This window comes from Cyprinus carpio, chromosome A14 (genome assembly GCF_018340385.1).
Source record: "Cyprinus carpio isolate SPL01 chromosome A14, ASM1834038v1, whole genome shotgun sequence".
NCBI classification, from domain to species: Eukaryota; Metazoa; Chordata; class Actinopteri; order Cypriniformes; family Cyprinidae; genus Cyprinus; species Cyprinus carpio.
In genome coordinates this window covers 20,286,014-20,300,620 of record NC_056585.1, presented here as the reverse complement: position 1 = coordinate 20,300,620, position 14,607 = coordinate 20,286,014, and the positions used below count along the sequence as shown (strand labels likewise).

The 14,607-nt window shown below is 36.6% G+C and overlaps 3 protein-coding genes across 3 annotated transcripts in view; 1 reads left to right on the top strand and 2 right to left on the bottom strand.

Moving 5' to 3' along the window:
• Positions 1–564: 564 nt before the first annotated feature.
• On the top strand, positions 565–5,639 carry LOC109094640 (tryptophan 2,3-dioxygenase A-like). Its single transcript, XM_042770174.1, has 12 exons — positions 565–719; positions 908–1,010; positions 1,344–1,434; positions 1,887–1,957; positions 3,142–3,269; positions 3,553–3,739; positions 3,958–4,065; positions 4,146–4,257; positions 4,336–4,393; positions 4,873–4,952; positions 5,138–5,228; positions 5,388–5,639. The coding sequence occupies exons 1-12, from the start codon at positions 685–687 to the stop codon at positions 5,545–5,547; spliced, it is 1,224 nt and encodes a 407-aa protein (XP_042626108.1). The 5' UTR covers positions 565–684; the 3' UTR covers positions 5,548–5,639.
• Positions 5,640–5,657: 18 nt separating this feature from the next.
• Positions 5,658–11,275, bottom strand: LOC109094489 (cathepsin O-like). Its single transcript, XM_042770175.1, has 8 exons — positions 10,963–11,275; positions 9,060–9,168; positions 8,836–8,975; positions 8,536–8,703; positions 7,920–8,041; positions 7,415–7,578; positions 6,898–6,990; positions 5,658–6,560 (listed from the first exon to the last, which is right to left on the bottom strand). The coding sequence occupies exons 1-8, from the start codon at positions 11,131–11,133 to the stop codon at positions 6,526–6,528; spliced, it is 1,002 nt and encodes a 333-aa protein (XP_042626109.1). The 5' UTR covers positions 11,134–11,275; the 3' UTR covers positions 5,658–6,525.
• Positions 11,276–12,243: 968 nt separating this feature from the next.
• The window catches only part of LOC109094641 (E3 ubiquitin-protein ligase RNF130-like), a 47,604-nt gene continuing 45,240 nt past the window's right edge, over positions 12,244–14,607 (bottom strand). The window contains exon 9 of the mRNA XM_042770173.1: positions 12,244–13,367. Coding sequence (XP_042626107.1) covers positions 13,258–13,367 — 110 coding nt within the window. The 3' untranslated portion in view covers positions 12,244–13,257. The remainder of the gene's footprint in view (positions 13,368–14,607) is intronic.

Genomic DNA, 14,607 nt, shown 5'->3' with positions numbered 1-14,607 from the left:
ACATTACTACGTTCTTTGAGCCTAGCACGAGTTTAAGCATTCTTGAGAAAACACACACACACAACCTGCCGTTATAATCAATGAAGCTGTCTACACTGTGAAATTAATCTCTTACGACATACATCTGCACTTTGTTTATTATGAGAGAATTGGGCGAGTGCAGAATCCAGTCAGTGTGCATGCGCTCCGACAAAACACGTCAAAAGAAATATGATGAGATATTAGCACTGAGCAGATGTAATGCCGCATTTTATTCGCGATAGCCGTAATAGATTTATTATAATTGTGCAGGGGCATTTTGGTCAAATTTGCCCCCGTGTATTTCAGACCCGTGGCCAGGACAGTGCGGGAAACGTTTCTCAGGTCAGTCAAAGCGCTCATGGTAGTACACCCGTACACCTGCAGCAGCCACTGCATTTAATGCCCTGCTCATAACGTTATGAAGTCAAAGTTCTGTTTCAATTCACCTGTGTCAGTTCGATTTCACTTAAGATAAGAAAAAGACAAAGTTCAGGGTGTCCACGGGGGTGAACTTGGACAGAAGGGAGGTGGGATGGATCTAGAGGCGATTGGTCAATCAGCACGGGGGGGACACATTATAAAACGTCTGAACATCCTTGAGAACTGCCTTTTTGAAGTGGTGGGAAAGAAAAGAATCCGGCTTGTCTCATTAACATTTCAGCCATGAGTGGATGCCCATATTTTCAGAAGAAATTTGTGTATGTATTTTAAGCTTTCAACATTTTTCGATATTTGAGATCATTTACTGCTAATTTCAAAGCACATTTCCGCCTAAAATGGAGCGGATCATATCTCTGCCATATCTGAAAACAGTTGGATGACAAACCTACACTGAATACACGAATGTTTCTTGTATACTTTTTGTTAATGCGTTTGATAAATACAGGTCAACCAGTAAGCAGCATCTGAAAGAAGATGAGAATGATGATTCTCAGACTGGAATTAACAAGGCCAGCAAAGGAGGTCTTATTTATGGTGACTATCTGCAGGTAAACTACACATTAGCTCATGCTTATTAATTATATATTTTCATATATTTTAATAAGCATAAAGCATAGCTTCTCCTAAAATAGTTCATGATTAATTGGTGAGCAGCCCTCGAATCTAAAGTTTATTGTGATCGGTATGTCCAGAACACATGTGATTCTTTCTTAGTTGCCAAATTAACACTGGAAAATGCATGCATTTCAGATTTTAATGGTAAACTGTGAACTATGAAAATAGAACTTTATGTTCTATTTTAAGTAGACACACTAAGTTTGGTTATGTCAGAATTTTTGGCTTGCTTTCCATGAAACAAAAATGTTCTCTCATCCCCACAGCTGGATAAAATAGTGACATCTCAGGTGCTTCAAAGTGAGCTGAAGGGAAACAAGATCCATGATGAACATCTGTTCATCGTCACACATCAAGGTGAGCCAAACAAACGCTAAACAGACTTCGGGCAAATCAGTCTTAGCCTCACTCCAATGAACGCTCCCAAAACACGACAAAAAAAAAAAGCCCATTTCTCCAATTATAACACTGATTGTTGACAGTTTCTCTGCAGCCAAAAATAGGCAAGACGACTAACTCAAAAAACTTAACATAATGCTGAATGTAACCCATGTTCTGTATCTGATTTAACAATGAAATGTCAACAATCAAGCATCTACCACACCCGTAAATCCTCTTACTCTTACTCCTAATCTTACTCAAACTCATAATCCATATGCACATAATACATAAATAAATACATGCTGAAATCTAATGACTTTCATAACCTTGGAGTTCAATGGCACTGCACCTCAATACATAAACCTTGAAATGTAATGACTTTTCACATGTAACCCGAAGAAATGATTAACTCATTCCTTGTATTGCAGCATATGAACTGTGGTTTAAACAAGTTCTGTGGGAGCTGGACTCAGTGAGAGAAATCTTCATCAGTGGACATGTAAGTAGTCTCAAACATGAAGATTTGTGTTACGGGGTTAAAAACAGCTGTAGTAATCAGATTTAGCTCCCTTTTTTCACCTAACTTGAATAGACCTGCTTTTAATCAATCTAATAAAATTAACATTTAATAAGTCACCTATTAAAAATTTGTTAAGGACCATTTTTAATGAGAATATTGCATCTAAAGAAGGTTCAAGCTGACAGGGCAAAAGAAGAGATTAGAAAGAGATGATGAATGATTTTCATAAATATCTGTAAATAAAACACCAACTCAGCTCAATAACTCAGACAGAACCAGGGCAATTATTTTAATGTTATTATCTGATATGTTGTGCTATTCTGCATTACTATTTAAAAGTTTGCGGTTGGTAAGATTTTTTAATGCTTTTTGTTTTGAAGAACAAGTCCCTTACTGTATGTTTGCTAAAGATGTAATATTGTGAAATATAATTAAATATTTATAATTTTCTATTTTAATATATTTTAAATTGCAATTTATTCCTGTGATGGCAAAGCTGAATTTTCAGCAGTCATTATCACGGTCTTCTGTGTTAATCATTGTAATATGCTAATTTGATGCTCAACATTTCTTTCTATTATTCAACAGTGAAAACGGTTGGGCTGCGTAATATTACTGTGGAAACTGTGATAATTTTTTTTCAGGATTCCTTGATAAATGGAAAGTTAAAAAGAAAGGCAATTATTTGAATTAAAAAAATATTATTTGAATTAACATTACAAATGTCTTTATTTTGTCATTGTTGCATAAAAATATTAATATACTAATATAAAATAATTCCTATATATAAATATATATATATATATATATATATATATATATATATATATATATATATATATATATATATATATATATATATATATATATATATATATATATATATAAAACGTCACATTTTATAAGGATATTTGGGATTCATGTCAAAGCGCCACACAGTTCAGTTCATTTATTGTTTGGGGGCAATTAGGACAATGATGAACAGCCCAAACCTTCAGTTTTATGATGTAGGCTATAGTTCAGTTCAAAGAAAGGATGTGCACTGCAGCATGAGGCTGCCACCTTCAGTCTAGTTTAAGATACTTCTCTAGTTAAACGGCATGTGACAGGGACATTATAAAGACTGTTGAAAATTAATATAAATGTACTGTATATTTTCTCAGGTACGTGACGAGCGAAACATGCTCAAAGTCAACACTCGCATCCACAGGATTGTGATGATATTCAGACTGTTGCTTGACCAGTTTGCTGTTCTGGAAACCATGACTGCCTTAGACTTCTATGACTTCAGGTAAGGTCTATATAATTCTCATTATTTTTATTCCAAATACTGTAAAAATGCCTCACTGCCAAACAACTACTGAAAACAAGTATTACATTTCCTGGATAACAGCATTGTTTGGGCAAACTTGCTGTTGGAAATGTGCTAACACTCAAGAGACGGGAGATAGGTAACTTAGTAAATAAGCACTGAATGGCACTAATTTGTTAAATCAAAATCAATGGCAGTGTTTACCATAATTGTATTTAGCTCAACTGATCTGCGTTTTTTTTTTTTTTTTTTTTGTGCACAGGGAATACCTCTCATCTGCTTCAGGCTTCCAGAGTCTGCAGTTTCGACTGTTGGAAAATAAGATTGGGGTCCCGCACAACCAGAGGGTCCCCTACAACAGAAGGCATTACCGGGACAATTTCTGTGACCAGGAGAGTGAGCTGCTCCTCCACTCAGAGCAGGAGCCCACGCTGCTGCAGTTAGTGGAGGTAAACCCGAGGGAAATGACATTATAAGATGAAATATTAGCTGTGAAGTCATGAATAGTGTATTAATCAAAGAACCATAACTTACTGGACTTCATTGCAGGTTATTGGTATTCAGAGAGGAATAGGTTACATGGCCAATTTATATATCAAGTCAGGATTAATCTAGCGGACTGCAACCTGCTGATTAACATTTCTCATAAGCAATCAATACTTTTCAGCAATGGTTGGAGAGAACGCCTGGCTTGGAGGAAGACGGCTTCAATTTTTGGGGGAAACTGGAAACCAATATTCTTGAGGGGCTCAGGAGACAAAAGGAAAAAACAGAGGTATGTGGAGGATCCCTGAATAATTCTGTGCAATTCTCACATCTAAGTTGTAAGTGATAACTCTCGTTTCCTCTTAATAGCAAAAACCAGCCTCGGAAATGAAAGAGGAGATGATGACAGAGCTCATTAAGCAGAGAGACATTTTCTTATCGCTCTTTGATGAGAAAAGACACGATCACTTAGTAAGCACAGGTCAGAAAACCTCTCGAGACGCTGCAGAGATACAATCCACTAGCTAGAACATCTGAATATCTGCTTCTGTCTATGCAGGTCAGAGGAGGCTGTCCTATAAAGCACTGCAAGGAGCACTGATGATCTACTTCTACAGGTACATCTATCTGTTAATTTAATCAGAAAATCAGTAAAGAGATGCTCTTCTACCACCTCTCACCAAAAATACAGTAAAAGAAAAAAAAAAATTATTAAAAAAAATAATATTATGAAATATTCTTAAAACTTTAAATAACTTAAACATTTTACTACATTTGTAATATATTTATTATCCTGTGATTGCAAAGCTGAATTTAAAGCAGTCATTACTCCAACTTCAGCATTACATGATCCTTGAGAAATCATTCTATATATAATAATTTAGAAAATGAGATGCAGTATCAGATGTAATATCATAGGACTTAATATTCAGTATGTCATGGTACTGAATAATACTGGACATATTCATATACAGTATTTACATGATACTCAAAGGTACTTCAAAGAACACCACTGTACATATTTATTTATAGCTTGATGAAAAAGAAAAAAAAAAACTCTATATAATATAAGTCAATTATTGCCATCTGCTTTCAGGGAGGAGCCTCGATTTCAGGTTCCTTTCCAGCTCCTGACGTCTCTGATGGACATCGACACCCTCGTGACAAAATGGAGATGTATGTGATATCACTGAAAACATAAAGCATCAAAACAGCAAATAAACCTGACCTAAACCGCCCTGTAGGGCAAAGCCTATTAGGAATGTCAACCCTGAATAAAAGAGAACAACAGATTTTCTTTTGCATATCAATAACAATTTTATTTTACTTCCTGCATAATTTATACTGGAATTTTCCCCTAGACAACCATGTGTGTATGGTGCACAGAATGATTGGCAGTAAAGACGGCACAGGTGGCTCATCAGGCTATCAGTACCTGCGCTCCACTGTCAGGTAGGTCTTCAGATGAAACACTCTGCATCTGCTGGAGTCTTCCATGAGAAACACAATGCTGGAAAATGAATGTGAATGTGAATTGCCAGAAATATGCAAACCATCTCCTAAACGCGAACCACTCGAATGTCTTGATAAGCCTTATGGATGTTTTGCCAGTGATCGCTACAAGGTGTTTGTGGATCTGTTTAACCTGGCCACCTTCTTGGTTCCGAGGGAGTGGGTTCCCAAGCTGGACCCGAGTGAGCACACCTTCCTGTACATGGCCGAATGCTGCGACAGCTCCTACTGCAGCAGCAGCAGCGATGACTCAGACTAAACAGATGGAGGGATGAGAAAAGGATGGACAGCGTTTGCAGAGTACAGAAGAAGAAGAAAAAAAGTCCACCTTTCCCAAGATTTATGTCACCATATTATTTTAAATGGCTGAATGCCAGGCTACAAAGCTGTGCTGATTTTACAGATGTTCCAGAATATAAGTCCATTTAACAACAGCGTCAACAAAATATCTACATCAGTGAAGCTGTTGATGAACTTGTGTATATACTGTCAATATAATGTAATATTATAACATGTTTAATTAACCAATTTCTATTTTGTAAATACAATATACACAAATACAGATATAGAGAAACTTCTTGTTTATTTGGGGGGAAAAAACAGACCACGTTTTTGGTCAAAATGTAAACTTGGATAGAATGGAGTTTATAAACTATAAGTAAACATTTCAGATTATTCTTAAAATGTTAAACAGAATAAAAAGTAAGCTTTGTAGTTACAAGTGTTTCTAAAAGCAGATCATTCGAAATATCTTGCACATACTTTAGTAATAAGCACTTTTTCTTTCAAAACTCTTTAAGGCTGTAATTAGTATTTACATATAATAATATTTTCACATTTTTGCAGACAAGTTCACTTGTGTGTCCTATATCAGTGCAATGTCACAAAACAATAAGTCTTCAGTTGTGCACTTATATATACACTAACAATGTTTTCTGAAGATTAAAACATTCTTATTGATGAATCTAGCTGGTGTGTGTTGCATAACTAAAATGAAATCCGGCTCTGACTCTGATTATTTTGGGCTAGAGTTGCTGGGATTAGGAATGTGGTGTATTAGCTCAAATAACAGCGTACTTGCTTTGCAATCGAGAGGCAACAGGATTTGTTATCTGCATCCCCGTGAGAATTTTTACATTTCTCATCAGCTATACTGGAGAATTTCCATCTTTAGGGTGATATTTTAAAATGTCGATCTGCCACAGCCTTTTCACAGAAGTACAAAGATTATCGACAATTACACAAAAACAGCAGCAACATTGTCCACAATGCCTGGGAAAAGAAAAACAGAGGCTGTTGATTGTCATCTGACATTGCGTAAAGTCATCAAAAGTGATTGACTAACAAGATCACAACCTCACAATCACCTCACTACATGACTTCCAAATGATCTGATATGAAATAAAACATGATCGACTAGGCATTTATGATTTGATTTTCACATTGCAAACATTATTGAATGTATGCCAATATCCAAACATTTCATGAATATTTATGAATGCACACAATGCCTCAAAGCAGCAGAATGCATTGTGCATCACTTGTCTGTGATACTGTGAGTGTTAACAAGGTAAAAAAACATTAGTAGTTGGTCACTACATAAACTTACCACACATGTCGTTCCCTATTTTTATGTAAGCATATCCATTGTCACCCCATGATGTCCCCCATGAATTGCGTACTATCCAATATGGCACTTCCCCTGTGATAAATAAGACATATTGAAAATATATCCCAGATGGGAAATGATTAATAACAAGTCGTACTACATAGTGTACACTTATAACGGTACAAAATGATTAATAATTCTTGCAATAACAGTTTTGGCATGACACGGAGCATCAATTTCTCTACTTTACACTGAAAGTACTTAATTCAAACTAGTAAACAAACAAGAGAAAACAAATCATCGGAGAGGATAAATGCTGTGGACAGCTGGCTGATTATAGTGCGGATGCATCAGGCTGTTTTCTGGGATGTTGGCGCACAGCCAGTGTTTGCCAGTGTCTGCTCAATTTTGTGCCCTTGACAGGACGTAATCCGTGAAGGCCAGCGCTTTGAACCTTTATATGCTCTGAGGCACAAGTAAAGAGTGTTTAACCGCCCGTGTCTGTGTGTGTGTGTACCTGTGGTATCATAACCAGTGATCAGTACAGCATGGTTGGCGTTGTGGCTGGAGCAGTGGTGCTGTATGATGCCGCCCAGGTAATCCTGCCAGCTGATGGCATCCACAATGACAACAAGAGGCCCCGCCTCCACCAGCACACTCATCATCACCTCTTCCTGTCCACTACAACAACATATCAATCCCAGTTGGTTAGGACCGAAATCTTGTCTCATCTCAATAAGAACACGTATGTGAGACACAGTGACATTTGGCACAAATGTAGGACAACGAAACACGTGAGAAGCGCATTCAGTATTGGCCCAGTGGTACGTGAGCTTTGTGAGTGTACAGTCAGTGGCCGTTCAGCACCTGACCCTGAGTTGCAAACAGAGTTGACAAGAACAGATGAGTAAACATAAAATGCTGGCCCACAACCTGACAAACTTCAGCCTTGACTTGTAACAGTACTTGAGGTCTACGCTGCACAGCAGGCTGTTGATGTAAAGCTCAAGCCATCTGATTACCTGAAGTCATAAGCTGAGTAATTCCTCACTGCCACTCCAGAGTGAGACTGAGGAAAGTACTGGCAGATCCCAGCCTTGTCTTTGAAGGGATAATCCGCCTCATTTACTAACTTTAGTTTGGTCTGAAATAAAAAAGATATATATTGAACAGGATATTAGAATGTGCCAATTATGGGATTTCCAGGATGACATACACCTTTAATCAGCAGCCTGTTGTGGCTTGCACAGACAACTTCACTTTCAGTTCAAGTCTCTCAGAACTGGTGCAGCTAGCTAATTAATTAAAACCCTAATTAAAATGCTAATTAAAAAGCTTGTTCCAAAAAACAAGTGTCATTTAAAAGCTTAGAATGTGCACTTCACAATACAAAATCGCTGATCAGACCAGCTTAATTACTGCTTTTTAATGTGTTTTTGTTTGCAAAATTTAGGGAATATGAAAATAATAACAATAGGAAAATAATAACCTGTACAAACTATGTTATCCAATCACTCAAAAGTTTGAGGTCAGTAAGATTTATTCATCAAAATTGCAGTAAAAATAGTAATATTGTAAGATCTTATTCCAATTATTAGTTATATCATCATGAGAAAAGGAGAAAGCAGATGACAGCACCTGTGCGAGCCAATCCAGAGTTCTAACAGGAGAGCCGCCACTGCAGCCCTTGTTTTCATAAGAGCAGTCTATAACCTGCTGCACACTGAGCTGCTGCAGTTTTCCACCATCTTTAGCAGATACTGTTTCAATGGCCTCCACCACACTGAAGGCCCAGCATCCTCCACACTACACAAAAGAGCAAGAAGAAATGCAGTGCAAACCTATCTATTATACATAGTAAGATTTGCATAGTAAGAGTATTTGCATGAGTGGGAAAAAGTTCAGATCTAAAGCCTAATCTTAACATCTACACCCTACCGACTCCTGGTTTCGGACTGGTCCGACCACTCCATGGTCCCTCCAATCAAACTTAAGTGGATAATTCATCTTAACTTGAATTCCAGACCTAGAGGGGTCAAAGTTTGGAGCCGTCTCAGCCAGGGCTGTGAGATATAGCTCTGAGAAAAAAAAAAAGAGAAATGTTAGTTGCCATCAAACGAAATGCATTTATCTGTAAGCATCCATAACCTGCATATAGTCACCTTTGAATTGTTGTGGAGATAAGTCTGAGAACTGGTTGATGCCATAACGGGCAGAGTGGTTTGATTTCTTCAGTGCTGAATTCAGATAGGCTTGTCTCTTGAGTGAACTCTACAATCAGGCAAAACAAGACATGACCACAGACACCTTGCGCAACAGGTGATGCAGTATGTTAATCACGAGGAAATATGTCATATCACATGACAGAAACTAATGGCATTACTGTATAGAGACAGATTAGTCTCAAATATAATTCACGCAAAAAACACGATTCACACATGCGTAAACAATTTCACATACATGAAACCTAATTCACGTACACACAAAAAAAATTCACGTGCGTGAAAAAATATATATATTCACAAAAAGCAATTCACATGCGCAAAATAAAATTACATATTCATAAAATACATTTCACAAATGCAAAACACAATTCGTAGATATACAACTGTACACAAAAACCTTTGAATGTTTAAAATGTACGAGTGTCTGAATGTACGAATCGTCATTTACTACGAATCCACTCGGATTTGTGTGTGTGTGTTTTTGAGACTTTCCTGGCAGAGCTCTCTTCCCACGTGGGTCTGTCGTACTCTTTAGCCAATCAGATGCGAGCTTACCATTCAACCAATCATATCATAAGCCACCGAGAGTGCATTCAGAAGCTCGCAGGCAATCGGGGGAGACGTCAAGAGAGAAGCCCATAGAAGCCCTGGCGTTACATTTTAAAATACTATACAAAATAATTAATCAGAATACTTACTCCTGCTCACTCAGGCCAAAGAACTCCCCGCTCAAGCTCGCCGTCTCTGCAAGATTAACGATGGCAGTTTGCACTCACAGCTACTAGAAGATTTACATCTGTCAGACAGGTTGCTGACGTCATCAAGCTTAGTTTGAGTCTGCGCGTCAGAAACGGAAGTGCTAAAAATCGCTAAAAATGGGCTTCACTTGTCTTAATTGAGTTCCAATTGGGTCGCTGTGTCCATTTCTTTTACTATCTATGGGATTACTGATGTAAAGGCTTAATTTCCGTTCTAATTAATCCATATTGCGCAAAAGGTGCGCAGAATCGTGCTCCTTGAATGCACTCTCAGTGGCTTATGATATGATTGGTTGAATGGTAAGCTCGCATCTGATTGGCTAAAGAGTACGACAGACCCACGTGGGAAGAGAGCTCTGCCAGGAAAGTCTCAAAAACACACACACACAAATCCGAGTTGATTCGTAGTAAATGACGATTTGTACATTCAGACACTCGTACATTTTAAACATTCAAAGGTTTTTGTGCACAGTTGTATATCTACGAATTGTGTTTTGCATTTGTGAAATGTATTTTATGAATATGTAATTTTATTTTGCGCATGTGAATTGCTTTTTGTGAATATAAATTTTTTTTCACGCACGTGAATTTTTTTTGTGTGTACGTGAATTAGGTTTCATGCATGTGAAATTGTCTACGCATGTGTGAATCGTGTTTTTTGCGTGAATTATATTTGAGACTAATCTGTCTCCATATTACTGGCATTGCATATATTTTGTGTGTGTGTTCCGTGAAACTCGTGTTTTTTTTTTTTTATTGAGACAGGGTTAGTAACTGTAGATTTACTTTATAATTGTAATATTTAAATACATTAAAATCACCTAGTTATTGGCTGCCTCTCAAAACCAAGTAACCTGCCTACCTAGACAGCGTTTCTAGGTATCTAAGGCGCATTAAACTAGTTGTGTGCGTGAGCTCATCTATGATGACTAAAATTGCTACAGTATCTAGTTAAGTTTCAGGCAGTTCACTAGATTTTGAGACGCATCCATTGTCACTTATCAGCCGCAGGGATTGAGTTCTTATGATTATTTTTTAATGCTGTAGTATGTGAGAAATTAGTGTTACTCTACTAAATGCACCTGAAAATTTATCCGTCTCTGATAGAGTTCGTTGTTTTCATTTCCTTGCTGAAAAGTCTTCAATCGTTCTCCGTCCGTCAGATATTTCCTGCTTAGTAGTTCGACGCTGTTGGATCTCGTGAGCAGTTCATGGTAAATTATCAAAACAACTAACGTTAAAGTTAACGCCATTTAAGTAAACATTTAACGTTAAGTCATTAGTAAACGTTCAGTTAATCCTGCTGTAGCGTACACTTGAGCACTTTTCATGTGTGCTCTCGGTTATTTCCTGCAGATGATCAGAGCGCTCTGTCGCCCTCTCACGGCGGATGAAAGCATTGCTTGAGAGCGCGGGTTCAAATGTGAAAATAAAGCACAGAGGAATCGCAGAAGAAAAGGCTATATACACGCTAAACTGAACGAAATGAAATTAATACAATAGCTTTGAATTACATTCGAAAGCAATTAAGGCTTTCCAAGAAACTAAAGGTCACACTTATTGGTGCCCATGTGAACTCAGATATTACAAAAGTATAGGAGTGCATAAAAAAACCTACATCTACTACACTTATAAGCTGCTTATAATTATATTAAACTGTAATTATTATAGTAATTTAGTAACATTTAATATAAGGACTTGTTTTATTTTTGCTGTCATATTTTCACCAGCCCTATATATTTATAATATTATTAATAATAATAAAAAAATATATATAATAAAAGTTAATTTTACAAAAATATTTAAATCATTACTTAATCATATTTGATCATAAGTTTTACTAAATAAAATTCCAATTTGCTCTCATTTTTCTTTTGTTTGGGTTTTTTTTGTTAACTCCTTTGTACTCTAAAGTGGCCGATGCCACTGGGCATGACAGGACGCAGATTCCAGACCTGAGCTTAAATAGCCCCAATAAAGCTTATTTATCCATCCCATCCATCAATGTCAGTGTTGTTATTGTTAAGTAAATATAAAACTACCTTTTCATTTATTGAAATCAAGCTGAAATAAAATGAAATATAAAAATGTTTCCTTGGAAAGTAACTAAATTAAATAAATTAAAGCTGATGTACTAAAAAGAAATAAAAATAAAGCTATATAGATATATGTATATATTAATTTGAAAATCGGACAAAAACAAATTTACTAAAGCTGAAACTAAAAATAAAACTGAAAATATAAAATTAAAAGCTACTTCAAAATCTAAATTATTATAATGGTATATAAATAAAAATAATATAACACTGATTTGCGTTATTTGTGTTAATTTTAAACCTCACCCAAAGAAAGAAAGCAGTATAGGCAATTATGACAAGTTTAATGCTGAGGCAGTATGTAACATAGGTAGCCCATATCATGACCCACATAAAGCAGAGCCTTTATTCACGGAGTAGAGCTCTGCCCTGTCCTGAATGCAACTCCATATGACATAAAACAAAACTGATGCAGGATCAGCACAAAGATCTCTGTGAGTGCAGGCCAGTATGGTCACAATGCCATCCCCCAAAAACTGGTTATGAAAACGAGAACACAAAAGAGACACTCTTGTGCACAGACAAGATCCAGGAAAGACAAACTGTGCTAAGAGGCCACTTGAGAGAGAGATATATATATATATATGTTAGGTCCCCTTGTTTGGAATTGATTAGTATTCGCTGTAAGGACTCCATAGGATTTTCTTTAAATACTTGTTTAAAACATTTTCGTTCTATGTACAGAGAAATACTGTGTATTTCTACAAGGAAGTAATGGTGATTTGTCAAGGATTTTCGAGTGCTAATGGGCCAGCACTAAACGTGAAGCTGCAGCATTTCAGCATATGAAGGACGAGTTCCTATGCATCTTGTTTAGCTACAAAAGCAGACAGCTCTTCTATAAAGGCTCAGTTTCCAATCCTGCTTTTACGACTGTCCATGAGAGAGTTCTCCCCAGCTGGAACAATATTAAGCATGGGAACAAAAACGGTCAGCAAATGACATACATGAGACAACAGTTGACAACATTTGTGGCTAACCGAGGATACCAGAAAAATGAACTAAGAGGTACTTCCCACAGCCATCTGTGAAAAGATAGTCTTTCAACAAGTAAGAGAAAAAAAAATAAGTGTAAAAGTGTAAGGAGGCTGATGATGGTGCAATAGTCCAATCACATCCACTTGAGGCGACCGATCATTCTACAGTGGTAGAGTTTATCGCCAGAGTCAGTGTGCTCAATGTCAATACTCCATTTCACACTCATAAAGGTTGTTCCCCACAGTCTGGGGTCGGGGAGAGGATGATGGAGGAATGGGCTGGAGGTGGAGGAGGTGCGTGTCCTCAGGATTTGTTGTCGTCGTACATGTCCAGCGACGCCTGGATGTCTGGAAGCTCCATCTCACAGACTACGCTGCGCGGAGACACAGAATTACGGTTGAAGAAATGACCACCTAAACAGACAAACAACAAAAATTATGGGGTTAGAGCAAGACATAAAAGCCATCTGTACATTTGTGATAATGCTCAGTTTTTGTGTACAACAGGGGGATAGAAAGAAAATGAGAAAGATGAAAGAAAGAATGATTCTTCTGAATGTTAAACTACTCAAGATGCAGCTCCTGCTGACTGAAAAGACTTATTTACCTCCTCCATAAAGGTTGTGCTCAAATCTGACATTTCATCTCAGCACAAAATCAATGTCAGTCGTTTACATGTAATCAGCACTTATTAGTTCCTTGACACCAGATCAATTACCATCAAGCTTCTCAGCGGAAATCTGATTTTTTTTTGTTGTTGTTGTTTGGGTGATTTGTGAATACACAACTCCTTGATTTAACTCTAATGTTGCCATTTTTACCAGATTAATTTACTCGAAAATGATAATTAAATGCATTGGTCTAAAACATACTGACTTTGCTCACACACGGTACAACTTCCCAAAAACTTTTGATTATTTCTTTAGTTTTTATTATTAGTCCCCGCCTTTTTACACTTGTGTAGCTCCTGGCCAAAAATCACTGCCTACAAAAATTGCTTACAAACTTCTCCAAAATTAGACTTAAATAATGTGGTGCGTAAGCAGAGAGCAGTGAGGCCTGTGGCTAATCAGTTAAAAAATAAAAAAATAAAATAACCCGAAGACATTTGGTGATAATATAGCATAATAACATTTACTGACAATTTTTAAAATGTAAAACCAAATTAGGTAAAGCTTTTTCAACAACACAATGTTTAAGTAGATTTTATGTATAAGTTATAGAGCTACATTTTCTATTTTATTTATATTATGTCTAGTATAGACAGACTAGATTAGGAAGCAAATACTGAACTGCATGAGCTGCAGACTGTTACGACAAATATGTGGATGCACTGCTCCATATAATTGTCTGTTATTAAAATATTTAATTATACACACAGTATGTATGTCAAACAATGTAACCCACAGATGGGTAAATAAATAAATAAAATAATGAAATGAATAAAAAAAATTATTGATTTACAAAATGAGCTGGATATTTTATCCTAAAAATGCTGTGCTAACTTGTAATCATATGACTATAGACTCAAAGATAACAGCTTAATAATGTATATTATACTACAGTACAGCAAAATACTGTATGCTTCACTCCATTTAGTTAGCTTGGTCATGTGTTGTTTATTTATTTAATTATTTTTTTTATGTTTCCAACT

What these genes read in the sequence shown, in the direction of transcription:
- LOC109094640 (XM_042770174.1), top strand. Translation starts at nt 685, where the DNA reads ATGAGTGGATGCCCATATTTTCAGAAGAAATTTGT. An exon ending in GACAAAAGGAAAAAACAGAG is followed by an intron (nt 4,066 to 4,145) that starts GTATGTGGAGGA and finishes TCCTCTTAATAG; the next exon opens with CAAAAACCAGCCTCGGAAAT. An exon ending in CGATCACTTAGTAAGCACAG is followed by an intron (nt 4,258 to 4,335) that starts GTCAGAAAACCT and finishes CTGTCTATGCAG; the next exon opens with GTCAGAGGAGGCTGTCCTAT.
- LOC109094489 (XM_042770175.1), bottom strand. Translation starts at nt 11,133, where the DNA reads ATGGCGTTAACTTTAACGTTAGTTGTTTTGATAATTTACCATGAACTG. An exon ending in ATCTCCACAACAATTCAAAG is followed by an intron (nt 8,976 to 9,059) that starts GTGACTATATGC and finishes TTTTTTTCTCAG; the next exon opens with AGCTATATCTCACAGCCCTG. An exon ending in AATAGGGAACGACATGTGTG is followed by an intron (nt 6,561 to 6,897) that starts GTAAGTTTATGT and finishes TTCTTTTCCCAG; the next exon opens with GCATTGTGGACAATGTTGCT.